The sequence below is a fragment of the Aulonocara sp. 'chitande type north' Nkhata Bay genome, linkage group LG1 (assembly GCF_057382095.1).
Source record: "Aulonocara sp. 'chitande type north' Nkhata Bay isolate Kocher_YH1m ecotype deep benthic linkage group LG1, A_spYH_male_GT1.1, whole genome shotgun sequence".
Lineage (NCBI taxonomy): Eukaryota > Metazoa > Chordata > Actinopteri > Cichliformes > Cichlidae > Aulonocara > Aulonocara sp. 'chitande type north' Nkhata Bay.
The window spans coordinates 23,917,656-23,933,840 of record NC_141344.1 but is presented as its reverse complement, the minus strand read 5'-3'; the positions used below and the strand labels follow the sequence as shown (position 1 = coordinate 23,933,840).

General features: G+C 40.4%; 1 protein-coding gene across 1 annotated transcript in view; it reads left to right on the top strand.

The window, feature by feature from the left end:
- Positions 1–28: 28 nt before the first annotated feature.
- The window catches only part of cmtm4 (CKLF-like MARVEL transmembrane domain containing 4), a 20,225-nt gene continuing 4,068 nt past the window's right edge, over positions 29–16,185 (top strand). The window contains exons 1-2 of the mRNA XM_086289404.1: positions 29–800; positions 9,161–9,337. Coding sequence (XP_086145530.1) covers positions 615–800; positions 9,161–9,337 — 363 coding nt within the window. The 5' untranslated portion in view covers positions 29–614. The remainder of the gene's footprint in view (positions 801–9,160; positions 9,338–16,185) is intronic.

Sequence of the window (16,185 nt, the reverse complement as noted above, 5' to 3'; positions counted from 1 at the left end):
AGTTTTCAGGAGGGCGGAGACAAGCCTGCTTTCCATCCACAGCGAGGGACAGCGGCGTCCGTACGCAGCCGTACTGCGCGCTGCTGCTGCTGCTGCTGTGGAGGCTGCATAATTAAGTTTACAACAGGAGACAGCGCGGATCTCTCTCGCTTCTTCTGGGCCACAATGGGTGAATGTTTTTCGGTCTCACAGCACGGCAGGCATTTCCCCCCGATCTGCCGAACTAACCGGAGTCGTCCGTGGTAAAGTGAGTGGCACAAGGACTCGAACAAGTGACCCACCTAACATAGTTCTAAGTGCGGCTGTTTTAGAGAGGCGCAACACTGGAACCGGGAGGAACCGCCTGGAGGTGGAGGGGGTGGCTGCACTGATCCTATACCAGTCCTGCACGCGATGTTAAAGAGCAACTACCGTTGCGGTTTCACCTCGGGGTGGCTACGAGAAGTGGACTGTCCGGTTTGTTTTCCCCATCTGCTCCCAGCTTGCGTGGAACAAAGTGTGCTCTCTGTCACATAAGCCGCGCAGTGAGGTAGATCCAGGAGGACTGGCAGCGTCGGTTTCCATTTGTCTCTCTCTCTCTTAAAAAAAAAAAGAGTTCAGCTTCTCCAGAAATCATGAGGACCACCGAGGAGACGGAGGGCTTTGACGGCGAGGCCTCCAACACTTCCATGATCTCCGGGGCCAGCAGTCCCTACCAGCCCACCACCGAGCCCGTCCATTCGCGGAACGTTTTTGGGGGGATAGTGTGCGACATGGAGTACCTCAAGTCATACTTGGGGATTTTAAAGGTGGTTGAAGTGGTAAGTCAAAGCATGGCGACATCGTTGCAGTAATACTCAGAGATGTCCAGCCTTCCTGTAAGTGGCCAAGCTGTGACGCACCGTTGGTGCATAACTTCTGCTGATCAGCAACTAACATGTGGAGGAAAACTCAACTTCCAGGGGGCAAAACACGATAAAGTGCAGCTATAGTTAAACTCGCTGTATGCTAAGCATTAATACCTTACTTATTATTTATGTGCAATAATAACCCCGAGGTTTCATTCTAAAGTTAGCCACACCGGTCCTGGCTTAACCTTCACTGCATCCCTACTAGAGGTCACTTCAACAGTATGCCCACCCCATGACTAGTGAATGTATAGAGGCGAGCTTGTTTTTGAATGGATAATGGCTCCTACATAATAGGGTACTATTCCAGAGGGATTTATAGTGTTTAATAATGTCTGCCATTTGCCACTTGCACTCCTTGAACGTCTTGATAACTTTTAGTTACCACTTGCATATTTGCAAGTAGTTCCATTTTTTCACTGTGTGGCTGTTTGCTGCTCCAGACCACTTAAACACGTGTGCAAATACGGCTGTACTCGGTGAGGCACCTGGGAAAACCTGTATGTGTTACCCATTCAGTTGCTGTTGAGGATAAAAAGTGTTATCACCATTTCTTTTCACGCTGTAGTCAGTGGAAAACACATTTCTGATGGAATTTTTGAATCAGTTCACCCAAACCAGATGTCTGAACTGGGATAAGAGGCAACAACAAAGCACAATGAAAGGGTCCCAAAGATCTGATAACTCACCAGAGGAGGAAACATCTATCAAACTGGGACCATTTCTCTTCTTCCTCTGCCAAGAAAAATTCACTACGGGGCTACACTCATACACATGTTGGAGTGTATCCCCAACAACACGGAGGAGAACAATGTATGTGGGAGGCAGTTTCTCTGCAATACTTTAAAAACTTATGCAGAAAAAGTTTTAAGGTTGTTTTTTTTTTAGCTTGTGGGTGGCTGAGTGTCCCAGTGGTCTGAGAGAAGCTCACAGTCTGTTGCACACCTGTGATGTTTACCTGTATGTGGGAAGGAAGGCTAGGAATCCTTCTGTCATCAGCGTGGGAGAAGTTTGGAGCAGGCGGTAACTTAAAAGTATTAGATTTATAATCTTCACGCATTTCATAGCAAACCGGAAATGTTTGAGTATTGCCTTAGACTTTGCTGGTTAATTAATTTCTTTTGGTTTTTTTACTTTTAGCCACAGAGCCACATCCTCTGCCCAGACATAAGACACCATAAAATTACATTCTCCACCTGTGCAAACATCCAGGTGCTTGGTTTTGTGGTTTTAATGTAATTGCATATATGTATATATATATATATATATATATATATATATATATATATATATATATATATATATATATATATATATATATATATATATATATATATATATATATGATTCTGCTCCTGCAAAGTGAAAAATGCTATGTATGTTTTTTGGGAGGTGTGCCTGTAGATTACCTGAATAGCAGTTTCTTTCTCATTTAACAATTTAAGCCAAACTCCTTATGTCTTAAGTTTTGTCTAAACACAAGCATCTGTGCAAAGACTTTGCCCTAAAAATAATTCTAGATTTGTTTACAAAAATATCTGTGATACTTCAAAGTCTCATTTTGCTCTATTCCAGAAAAAGTACTTAGTTGTGATACCCCAAAATAGGCCAAGTCATGAATAGCGCATAAATAACTCATTAAAAAAATCAGTTGAGGTATTTGAAGTAGAATCTGTATTACAGGCATTGTGGGTACAAGAGAACAAGCGTCATCTCATATCTATTAATAATCTTCAGTTTGTACTTTAGACTTCAGAAGCGTGGGAGTACTTTTGCAGTTTCAGATAGCCACATTTCTCCTCTGTGAACAAGGAGAGGACCAGTCAAAGTCATCCAAGTTTATATTCAGTGCCTTAGAGGAGGCCTTGAGAGAAGAGGCCTTTAAAGGCATCCTGCCAAGCATTAATGGCTTCATCGGCTTTCATTTTTACTGCTCTCTCCTCTAATTGTTTCACTCTGTGCCAGCCAAGGAGCAGTGATGATCTTTCAGAGCTGGAAAAACAAGCAAAACAATGTGGAGGAGATGCACTGCAAAAGGGCATCATGTAGCAAATGGCAGCAGTCTACTGTCAGCAGTACACTCGATGCTCCAGTTTATGGTTGGGACGTCTGTATCGACTAGGTATTTATTCGTTATCTGCCATCTGTTTATTGGCAAGTAAGAATAGATTTGCTGACGGCAGCCTTTATCTGTTATGTCCAATCAACCTAAAGGGCTTTATAAGTGGAATCCTGTTTTATAAATTTGTTTGACTGAATTCTGTGTTAAACAGTTGAATAAATGGCTGAAAGACACTAAAGTAGTTGGGTTTAATCCCCTCAAACCTTCCTTTTTTCATACTTCCTTTTTTTCACAAATATGCATTTACAAAATCTTTAAGGGGGCCAGTCACCTGTCATATCTTGGGTGAATTGATACATGTGATGCTGCTGCTGTAGGCCCTGCACTGAGCAGTACAAACTCTCAGTGGCAGGTAACCTGATCGAGGTGCGCCCATCCTGACAGCAGGTTTGTCTTTGTCTCTTTGTGACCGGGTCAACAAAGTCCAGCTGATATTCACATCATGCACGTCGACATAGTGACAGGAATTTGATACCTTGTTGGGCCTTATAGTACACCTATCAATCACACTGTTTCCCAGCAAGGCTCATGCCTTCATGATAAATAACAGCTTTTCTGTTATGGTGTGTATCCTGCCCTTTTTTTAAAGTAATATTCTAACAAGTGGAGGTTAAATATTAAGGAGAGGTGTTCTTTCTCCAAATCTTGTGTAATGAAGTTACCATATGCTCCCAAATGTCAGCACACGCTTAACCGAGAGAGACGCCATGTGCTTTACTCTCGTGTGGTTGAAACACGACTTATTTGGATCTTGCAGGATGGCATAAAGACAACAGGAATGTTGTGCAGGCACGAGGGGAGACATGTATGCTGTTGCATATGTGCAGCAACACACTTTTCCTCTGGGGTGAAATTTAACCAGCATTCAGGGTAAATTTTCCATCTCATACCCGACTGTGAGCTCCTGCTAAAGCACATTCAATCTTTTGGGTCGTTTTTAAGGTGTTTTTTTTTGCATGAAGTAGTACAGTGTGGAAGTCCTGCACATAGTGTTGCAAAGTTTCAACAATAAAGCCTCCCATTCTCCTCCTTTAATTATCTGTTCACAACAGATGGCGTATAAGAAGGGGATCGGCATCCAAGATGTCCTTAAGGCAACTAATAATGTGCTAAATCCCTGAGATAAGGACTTGTTTGCATGTAGGAGAAAGAAGGGAAAGAAAGCTGACACATTTGTTCCTGCACATACGATGCGTGATGAATAGACTGAACAAGAGAGAAGGTTGACGTATAATCATTACTTACAAAATTATCCAGTGTGGTGCTTGCAATTCTCCGCCTCCTCCCCTGTGACTGCCTGACACCTGCTACACAGGGGCATGGAGGAAGTAATATGCTTTCTTTGAGAGACATTACATCATCTCCCAGTGCAGTGCACTTCATTCCTGTTTGGGTGTGACCCTTTCAGCTGTATTTCAGTCAAAGACAGGCTGCTATCCAGCTACACACTCTAATGAGGCTTCGGCAACTGCACACAATTCAACTGTTGTCCTAACGATAGTCTGCCCAGTCGACTTATTTTCTCTTCCTTTCGGTTTCCTGTGAGGTAATGTCACAGACAGAGATTTAAATGATCAGACTGGAGTTTGACAAACTGTGGAGGGTTTTCCCCTTATGCTTTACCAGTGCCAGTCATCCAACAGCTCTGCTCACTGAACAGGATAAACAGGGTTGAATAAATGATCGTTTTCTGAGATAAAATCTGCTAGACTTGCTCTTTGTTAGTTATGCTAGTGTAGAAACATACATGTTTGAGCATTTAGAAGTTTATTCTTTGCTTCTTTGTAACATAACACCCACCCACCAGGCCGGCCCGTGACACTGAATTAGATAAGCAGTTAAGAGGATGGATGGATGGATGGATGGATGGATGGATGGGTGGCCAACAAGGTGTAGGAGTGTAGTGGTAGAGATAGTTCTTTTATTTCAGCTTCATCTCACTGATTAACCAACACTTATCTACAATCGAGAGTCCAAGAAACTGGCTGTGTCAGAAGGGAGGGTAGATTGTCCGCTAATCGCGTGTTCGGTAGTTTGACCCTCTGCTCCTCCAGCCCACATGGGGGAAGATACTGAATCCGAATTGACCCCATATTGCACTTGGTGTGGGATAGTCGAGAATAAAATGCTGTCTAAATGAATGAAGTTCTTTGAATGCTCAGTATCCTACATGCACATATTTACCATGGACCTTACTTAATTAGTCCCACAAGTTAGCTAAGCTCTAGCTTTGTGCTACAAGCGCCGTGCATGTCAGGTTAGATGACGGTTCTAAAGTTTAAATGGTCTTTGCATTAGCAGGATACTGGAGTAGACTCCCTGTGACCCTGCGATGGATAAGCAGTTAAAATAAAATGGATGGCTGTTTAAATTAATGTGCCTGAACTGACTGGGTGTGCCAGCACAAGCACAATGTGGGTAAATTTATTAAATGTTGTGGGATTTAATAAGCTATTCATGTGACCCGCACAACACTGTGAAGCTGCAATTGTGACTCAGAGATTACAGTACTTTGCAAAAGTCTTGAGCAATCCCTCCTTCTTTTATATTTTGCCAGCAAAATGGGAAATAGATGCAGTGATTTCTAGAAGCACGTGAAAACATACGTGGAAGTACAGGTATATAAGGAGAAAAAGAGTTGGTGCAATTCTAATGAGCTTGAAAGTCAATATTTGGTATGACCACCTTTATTGTATCCTGATATATTTTTACTGCATTAGATGAGTGTGTTTGTTCACTGTCAAGCTGGAAAATTAGGCCATTCCCAATGAGACATTTTCAAGATGATATTGCATGGTGAATGAAAATCTGATGGTGCTTTTCTGCGTTCATTCGTCCATCAGTTTTTAAAGATCTTTTAAAAGTTTTTAAACATCTTTTAGATCTTTTTAAAGATCTAAAATCCAACCCCAAACCACGATAGAGCCTCCACTGTGTCTTACAGATGGCTGCAGACACTCACTGTTGTACCCCTTTTCTGACCCGTGCACTCGCACTCGCCACTTTATAAGACCGGATGTTCAGGTCAGATCCTGTTTGATTTGGCTTTCCTCAGCCTTTCCTACCTGCGTCCCTTCTTTAAGAATGGCTTTTTGACACTCATCCTTTCCCAGACCGGGACAGGGGCATCTCTCAGGTCGCGTGTCAGGTCTCTGTTGGATTTTTTCTGTTGTGTGTTTCCTAAGGATGTAACGTTCAGATACTAATATGGATACTGATACACTCCACATCATACTGAGATGCTGAGAGATACCAAATTGACAGGCTATCACAAAGGTGGCTAAAAATACAATTTAAAATAGGTTCTTTGCTAAGTGGTCTGTTATGTGCAGACACAGCACTGGTTCATCAGCTGGAGTAGGTAAACAAACAAACAACAACAACAAAATTCCTCCAAAAATGGAAATCCCAAGAGCCTGGCTCCTTGGAAGAAAAATAAATACGAGTTAGCTCAATACTCGTATAAACTACTGTACATGATGTTATTTTGATAAATGTTTTGTTTTAATGTAAAATGTAGTTAAAGGACAAATATCTGCTGTTAAAGTGATCATTTTTCTTTTGCAACAGAAGACACAGAGACAGTTGAGTAGCTAAAATAAGCCAGAGCCAAAGAAAAGGGGATGCTGTTTGCGCTTAAACTGCATAGATTTGTTAGTAATGACAAGTAGTGAAATAAAAAAAATACCTGCCTCAAACTTGACCCAGTTTCTTCAGTAACTTTCTTTGAAAAGCAAAAAATGATCTTACCTTTCAAGCTTTGCTACTTGAGCGCAGCTCCTTGTTTAATGTTTTAACAACTTGGACAAAAAGCCATTCCTGCATGGAATATTACAATAATCCGAAATCATCTTAACAGAAACTGTTTAGCACGAAAGTTAGTATTTATTTTTCCATGTTCAAATATGGGCTTTGTGATTCACAACCAACCCGCATACAGTAAATGAAGCACAGATCCTGCAAGCCATTGTGCTTCTTAGATCTTTTATGAATAGGTCTTGTTTGCTAAAACACAGATGCAAACAGTAGGCGATGGCTCTTATTATATCTCAATACATCAAAATTCATTTTTGCTTCAATGATGGAAAACCATCCAGGCCAAGAGGCAGTAAAGCAGCACCAACTAACGATACTCAGCTATGCCGCTGCGCTTTGCTGCTGGGTTGATGCTTGCAAGCTGATGTTTTATCAGCTCAAAGGATATCTTCCAAGTAACACTGAGGAGTGGGAAGCTGTTCCTTGGCAAAGTTTTGTTTTTTTTTGAGTGCATTTTGTTGAGTGTGGATGAGATGACTGTGTGTGAATTATTAGTCAAACAGATTGTGTTCGATCTGTAAATTGCATATGTCTGATATGTGATTGCTGTTGTTTTGCATTAAATGACCTTGAGTGAAGTTTCACTAACATTGCGTAGACTTTCAGGGGTAACATTTGTAAATGAAAGAGAAAGGAAAACTGGAGTCTCTTATCACATCCTTCACGTCTGCTCATGCAAAACTGGCCTTTGCAGTTTGCATAAAATTAGAAAACTGATTCTTAGCTACTTCAGGTCGGTATTATGTTGCATTTTCATGGTTTTGCTATGCCTCTTGGTTTTGGACTGCTCCTAGGCAGTTGGCAATCTGTGTGTGGTTTTGTCGGGGTCTAGATGGCAGAAGAACACCTAAGTAGCAGAATTCTTCCCATACTGTGGTTTGTTGATGGCTGTTGGCTGGAAGCGGGCATCTTCACAAACTGCCAGGAGCAGAACTCATGGGATCACAGACTCTGGTCTATTCATAGGACAATCGCTTTATGAACTGGAAAGTTTGACATTTCAATCCCATAATCTTACAGAAATAACTTACAGTATTCTTTATGCTTATATTCAATATACTGACTAGGCATGTATATATTTTAAGTTTTTATATACTTTGTATTTAATGTGCTGGCGTATCATTTGTTAACTGGCGTCGCTGGTAAGACTCACTGTCAGATTTGTCCAAGCTTCAGAAATGAAGGTCAGACATATTTTGTCAAAGGTCTGACACAGTTATTCAGAAAAGAGACTGAATAATGAACTCCATTCTAGGATAATGAATGCAGACTGCTCATGCTGACCTAGTTTTTAGTTTTTAGAGATGATTCACTAATCAGCCAGTGAATTATCTAACCTGTTGTTGGCATAATATACTCAATATATCCCTGCACTATTAGCACCACACTCATGCTTCCTGGACAGTGTGACTGTACCTGGCTGCAGGATTTTTTTCAGAGTGGTAAATGTGATATAGTAGCACTCAAAGTGCTTGAGACTACATTTAAACATAAATTTGTGCAGTGCTTTATCATATATGAGCACTTTATCTTCCTGTCATCCATAGCCAAATTTAGAACCAGCAGTTGTCTTTGGCGTGCAGAAACGATGGATTATAAAGTGAAGTCTTAACATATAAATGCTGGTATTTTGGTAAAGAACTTGCAAATTACACATAAACCCCAGCTGTGCTTTGAATTAGAAGCTTTCTTGCAATAAGGTGACAATGCTAACCAAAGCACCTCCTTGCTGCACATAATAAGATAAAATGTGCAATCAGTGTACCAGTTATAAGTAAAGACGGCGTAGTCCTGTGCAGTACTGTAAAGGAGTTTGTCTATGGCCTGAATACTGAACTTCTAGCTTTGGGATTGTGTCCATATCGCTTGTCGGGGGAATTTTCTCCCATCGTTACAGTTCTTGTTTGGATCCAGTTTGAATCAATACAGTATTTGGATTCCCCAGTTAACAATGCAGAGGTCATCAGCATGACTGTGGCTGTGGTGAACGGATGTTGATAGACCCTGACCACCCTCTGCACCAGCTAAAGACCTCCTCTAACATCTGGTTCAGCTTTGCTGCCACAAGGACATATACAGAAAATCTTTACCATCTCACACCACGATACCTGCATTTCTCTGTTAGATGTCTCTTATTAAGCTCATTTGAACACTGCACTTTTTCAGTTTTCTGTTAAGTTTTTCCATTCGTTATCTTTCCAGGCTATTTGATTTTGTGATATTGTATTTATTTTATTGAGATAAGCTGTTCCCAACCTGTGGAATAAACAAAGTGTATCTTATTTGTATCTTATTTTAACTCTTGTCTCTCCTGTCGTCTTCCCTCTCACTTCAGGTCCTTTCACTCATCGGCTTCATCTGCATAGAAACTATCATGATGTGTTCCCCCTGTGGAGGGGTCTACTTCTTTGAGTTTGTCAGCTGCAGTGCTCTTGTGGTGACAGGAGTCCTCCTCCTGATCTTCTGCCTCAACATCCACACCAAGGTGCCCCACGTAAACTGGAGCCTCACGGTACGTCCACACTACAGAGTGTTAACATAGCTCATGTACACTAATGTACTGCTGAACCTCTAAATAAAGAACAGGATGACTAATGTTAATGCAGTTTATGATGATACTTGGATTGCCGTTGAGGAGAGATAATTCCTCAGGAGATACAGATGAATAGTACAGCATTTAGATAAATTCACTATGAAATTTCATCTTCATGCACACATTACAGCCGGCATCGGCATCCGGTTTTAAAGTTCTAATCTCACACATGAACCCCCTTACTCTCCAGATATGGAAAGATGTTATGTCTGTTCACTATCTACAATCGGTTGTCATGTCCTTGTGGCTGATAGCAGAGTCAAAACACTCCTCAGCATCAGAGGTCATCGTACTCCTGAAGACTCCCCTGAGGCTTGTGCATTTTCAGGCCTTCCCAAATATAGAAGTTAATCCTGAAAAAAATCAATTTAAAATCAGGCAACATGACATTTTAGAAGAGTAGGGTTTAAATTTGCCCTCTGAAACCTTACTGGTTTACACAGCAGTAATTTTGCATTATTCTCGTCATATTTAGCGACAGTCTGGCTTATAATTTAATGCTTAGCTGCATGTGTAAATCTATCGATATGCTCACCTTATGATAATAATGCAGTGGTCCAGGTAAAGGTTTACATGGCATTAAATTTATAAGCTTTGGGTTTTTACTCTTCTTGAGACCAGTGACCAGTACAGTTATTAATTTTATCTACATTAGCAGCAGTAAAGACTCCCTGTACGTTTTTTTTTTTTTTTTAGCTCTATTTAAGGAGCTGTTATCATTTTAAGAGGCTTGTTAGCATTTAACTCAGTTTAGCTGTTAAGCAGCAGTAAAATACAGCGAGGCTGGCATGGCTTGATGTGTCTCTTGTTATTATGTTTACTTTCACTAGAACCTGACAGATATATGATTCACCGATACTGATATTTGTTTTTAAAAGTCTGATATAGCAGCTGATATTTCTTTCTTTCAGACACAGAACACAAACATTTCTTAAAAGTTGTTAAGTGCAGTCTTTACTACAATGATATGGCAGTGTGGGTTAAAAATGATCCTGTTTTATTATAACGACAAGTCGTGGATTACTGGTTTAGATGCTAGGATCAGACGGTTGTTGTGCTTCTGGTAATCCAAACATGACTTGCTGAGTTCCCTCTGGTGGACAAACTACAACAACAGTAACACTCACACCATTGTTGGAGGGTGTTTCTCCGATCTCTACTTTTTTAATTAGAAATGTTATTTAGAAATGCACATTCCAGTATATTGGTAAATAGTGGGTATCAGCTGATTTACTCAGCCTGCTCAACCAATAAATGATAATAAAAACTATACAGAGCAAATCATACTATTAAAACAAGATTCGTTTTTAAACAGGATTCTTGTGTAATCTTAGTAAGGACTCACAAATAGATACACATAGCAAATATTAGTGAAATCTGTTTCTGTTTTGTTTCCTAAGAGAAAAAAATATCAGCTGATAAATCACATTTTTTTGCTTGACTGAAAATAAACATGCATAATAATAAAAATACACAAACGCATGGTGGCTGTCTGCCATCAATATCAGTTTAAAAAACCTTACATCAGTCAGGCTCTACCAATAGCTGATATCAGGAAGGTTAGCTAATATTAGCCAGGTTAGCTAATATTAGCCAGGTTAGCTAATATTGGCCAGGTTAGCTAATATCAGCCAGGTTAGCTAATATTAGCCAGGCAGTGATTTTCCTTTTTGCCTTTTTTTTATCTTCTTCTTCTTCTTTTTTTTTCCCTGTCCCGTTTAGTTCTTTTGCCATCAGAATTGTTGTCTAAAGCCAAAGAAAGATGCCCAACGGATTTACTTTTTTTTTTATCTTCTTGATGATTGTTCTGTTTTAGCATTTATGCAAGGAGATTTAAGCTTATTATTTAAACAAAGCATTTAAACTTAGTTTCTTTCTAAAGTAAGAAATTGAAACAAGCTTTACTTGAACTTCTGTTTGTTGAATATTGTTCTGTATTTAGCACTAGAATAAAATCTAGCACAAAGTCATTACAGTTTCCATGTTGCTACCAGGATGTGCACTGTCAGCTGTAAGAAAATGAGCTGGTGGGTATTCTCCAGGAGATACTGGCTGCCTCTCACTGTTTGCCTGACAAGCAGTTGGTGGTGAGTTCTGATCTGCAGCCAAGTGTCTTTTACAGACACGTGTAGAAGAAATTTCTTTGACCATACTTCCAGCTTACAGTACATACTGTAGTAAAGATGTGGATGCTAAGCCAGATGTTCAGATCTAACCACAGCTATCAGATTGCTCTACGGTATCCTTAGTACAGTATTCCACCTCAAACATGAAGAGAGGGTGTGCCTTTGGCGTCTGCTTTTGGCAGAGTAACACCGAACGAAAGCGTTTTACAGTCCCATAGAGGCCAGGGCTAATTTAAGAGTGCTGATTTAGGAACTTTTACCAGATACCTGTAACCATTACTGTCCATATAATCCAAAATCCTTCTGTTTGCTCTTTTCAAGACTGCCTGTTCTTTTTCGTCTTAAGCCCGCTGGCGTTTCTCCTGTCACTTCTGCCTGGTTATTATTTTTCCATTTAGGAGATTAATGGTTAAATAATGAAATGTTTAATTAGCATGTACACTGTGTGTTTGTGTGCTTAAGCCTGAGCTCAGGAGTTGGCATTGGGTTCACACAAAGAGGTTGGAGTTTGATGGCCTGTGGTTTGGCACACTGGTGTTGCTGGACTTTATGCTGTTATGCAAAAGAATAAAGGTGAATTTGTCAAATATGAAGGACTTTTTTGGTTAGCAAAATGTTGCAAACAAAGGTTTACCGAACGTGTTACTTTGCAGATTTAACAGTGTTTGCTCTCACTCCAAACTGCTTAGCTGACGAGCCCACGCACTCCACGGTGTGGGCTCAGCCACACGCTGTTTATGTCTATCGTAGTCAAAGCTGCTCCGGTCACATTGGTCCCCTGGGAATTTTACCACGAGTGAGCATTTCACAGTATTAACCAACTGTTAAACCTTCTGCTGACTTTTCTGTTTCCCAACTACAAACTCTCAGTAGAAGGGTTCTTAATCTAACAATTACGTGCTATACGATCCCATCTCCTCCACTTCCCCCTCTGTGATGACTTTGGCAGCACAGAGGGGGAAACACAGGCCTTGACCCTATTCCCCTTCTTCCAAATGGAAATGAATGCAGTCCTAGGACTCTTTTGTAAAGCTACTCTGTAACTTTAGGTGATTAAATTAAACTCGAGGATTTAGTTTTTGAAGGCAGATAATTCGGTCCATTGTTTTCCTCATTCACAGCCAAATAGCTGTGGGTCATGCTAGGGGGATTCTGGGACAGAAATGAGGCAAAACTAAAGACACAAAGGGAGAGACAGATAATAGTGTTGTTATTCTCTCGTTGGAGGGAGAGCGGCCGTTCGATTGCCCTGCCAGTATTTTCTGGTTGTTTTGTTCTGAGAACAGAGAGTATCTCATCACAGTTAATACATGAATGAAGTAAGTAGTTCAGGGTGGAAGCCCACAACTGGATGCTGAGTTGTTCCACTACAGTAAGCTGTTAAACAGCATTTCCAAACAGCACTGTAGAGACAACAGTCACTTAGAATCCCACTTTATTCTTTTCCTTTCCTGGTAAAATGTTTGCATTCAGGCAATTACCATTATTGCTGGTCAGATAGAGCGCAACTTTCGAGATGGAGACTTTAAATTTTTCATAGGCTGTGAAATTCCATGCTAGTTGTTTACATGCACATTTTTCTATTGGACCTATATGGGAAAATTCAGGAAAGAATATAATCACATGTGTGATCTGTGACTTTTGGGCGAAGGTAAAGCAGAGAGGTTGAGAAACAACTGAACTGACTGTGGGATTGAAGTGGCATCATGAAAACGCGCAAAATCGTTTGTGCACATGAAAGAGCACAATGGAACAGGAATATCTGGTTGGCTGTGTCTCGTTTAACCAGTTTGACAAGCTGGATGGGAGTGCATGAGTAATGCGAGCAGTGTTTGCAGTACGCTGAGTGTGCACCTTTGAAGTGGGTTTAAGATTACGGTCGAAGGTTAAGATCATAACTGTGGTGTTCATTGACTTTCCCAGTTAACATGTAGAGATATGGTTCTGTATTTATGTTACTGATTAAACCACGAGATCAGTGGCACATTATCTCACTTTTTATGCCCTGCTGAGGTATGTGCATGCACATATGTGTAAGTCTGCGACCAGCTAGCCTTTTTGACTTTGCTATTGTATGGTCCATGCGTGTCATATGAGAGACCATGTCTGCAATGATTATAATCACGCCTCTGATCACGAGGGCCGTGCCCCAGCCACGCTGAGCCCTTCAATATTAACCCCCTCCCCACAGTTTGGCGTGCCAAGAACAGGAGAGCGGTACTTGAAAAGCAACTGTCTCTTTCACATTACTTCCTATGTGTAAAAACGTGGGGGATGGAGTTAGTTATATGTGTGGACTGAGTGTTTGTTTGAATTGAATGAATGAGGTGCTAGGTGGCTTTTAAAAAAATATGTGCTGTTGGCTTCTTTGCTCTCCTGTGGTTTTTGGATATGGAGCACCAGGATGCAGTCTGGCTGGTTAGAAGAGTGCAAACAAGCTCTGTTTGTTCAGTATACAACATCAGCCACAATGTGCTCAGTCCTTAGACTAATAGGAGGCTACATTGTGCCAGTTTTTTTTTAATTAGTCTTGTGGGGTTTAACTAATGCACATCACTGGCAGCAGCTTTCAGACAGCTCAGTTTTATCTTGAGCTCACATTACATTAGTTTGTTATTTCAGTGGTGTGCTTTGGGGTAACAAACATGTTGTGCTGTGATTTAAAATGTATTTTTGTTGTTTTAAAAGTTATTTAAATGTAAAAGCAAGAGGCAGCTGTAGGATATTTGTTGCCGTGAGTGCTTTAAGTAGATTAAATTGAAGTTTTATGTTAAAACACCAGGAGTGGATATTTTTTATTTGTTATTATAACCCAAGGTTGGTCTAAGAGGAAGGATGTCAAGAGGGAAGTTCAGGAATTCTGCCTTCTTATTACCAAGTCTAGAAATAGCCAAAATAACAAGTATCCTAATGATGTTGTGTAGAAATAAATATCAGGTACAATTATGGTGAAAGAAAGAACACACTATTTTAATTCTAAGGTTTTATCTATCAAGATTACACTGAGTCATTATTTATTAAACAAAAAAACTGAGCCAAATGCAGAAGCAGCATGTAAACAAACTAAAACAAAACAAAACAAAACTAGGCACACCCTTTCCATGGGGATTAAGAGGGTCTATAAAAGCAGTGGTTTTGGCAGTTTGCTGGCCTGGAGCGTTCAGGGGGAAAGAGATCAGCAATGATCTCAGAGAAGCTGCCCAGCAATCTGGAAAGGCCAAATAATCCAACAAATTTAAAGTCCATCATTCACAATGACAAAGATTATTCACAAGTGGTAGTAACAGGTAAGACAGCCGATGGTCTTACCAGAAGTGGACATCCAGGCAAATTCATCCCAAAGTCAGACTGTGCCATTCTCAGAGAAATTGCAAAAAAAAAAGTCAAGACTCAAATGCTGTGGCTGGACCATAAGAGAGCCGTCGCATAAACAAATGCCCACAAACCTCAATGAAATGAAGCAAAGGAGAGCAGGCCAGAATTCTTCCACAACGATGTGAGAGACTGATGAAGTCATGCAGAAAATGATTACTTCAAGTTATTGCTGCTAAAACTGCTTCTACAAGCTACTGAATCATGGCTTGGTTTCTGCTAAATAAGTAATGACATGATGATGTAGTGTGTCATGTGCTGTCATTCAGCTCAGGTTGTATTCAAGACATGGAAAGAAAGAAATATGTCCTGATATGTAAAACCTTAGAACTGATAGGGGGTGTACTTTCTTTTTACCACGACCGTACAATTCTTCCCAACAGGAGGTTAAAAAACAAACAAGAAGACAAGGAGCACCAAAGAATAACTCCAAATGAATCATCAACTACTCTTGGAAAAACAAGGGAGTTTTGGATCAATGGTTTTCTGTCACGAACTTTGAATTCTTGTTATTATTTAACGTTCTGTTGGTTCGCAGGTTGTTCATTGTTGTTTATTCTTGTTTTCCATGTTTCTAAATATCTTGAGTCCTAATTCTTTTCTTTTAGTTTCTGGTTATTTTCATGATTATTCTGTTTCAGGTTTATTTTGTATAGTCTATTCTTTTATTAGTCTTGCCCTTGTGCCTCTCTGTGTCAAATTTGTAGAACTGAGCCTGTCATCTGTCAGTGAGGGGAAAATAGATGGGAAACACAGGAGGAACAAATCAGGATGATGAGACAAGGGAAGTAGAACTCAATGTAAAAGCACAGGTTACAAAAGACTACCAAAAAAAAACGGGAAGTAACTACACAGAGATGACCGACTTGACATAAAGGGCCACAAGGGAAGGATTAACAGAACAAAAAACTAATGCAGAATATGTCTGTGAAGGTTCTCAGTCATCCAGGTCATTGTAGTCTAAGGAGCTTGAAACTCGGGCGAGTTCTCCAAGCATGACATCCCAGTGTACTTTAGGCCCAGCCACACACTCAGACAAAACCTGGTTCATCTCAAAGATAAAACTCCTAAACACAAACTTAACAACTTAGTGTATGATGTACAGTGTAGCGGGAGATGCTCAGACTTAAATTAGATTAGATAGATTAGATGAAACTTTATTAATCCCTCGGGTGGGTTCCTCCGGGAAATTCAGTGAAGAGTGGAGAGACCAAACAGCCACTTCATAAACATATGGCACAACATAGAAGAGCCACCTTGAAGGGACAA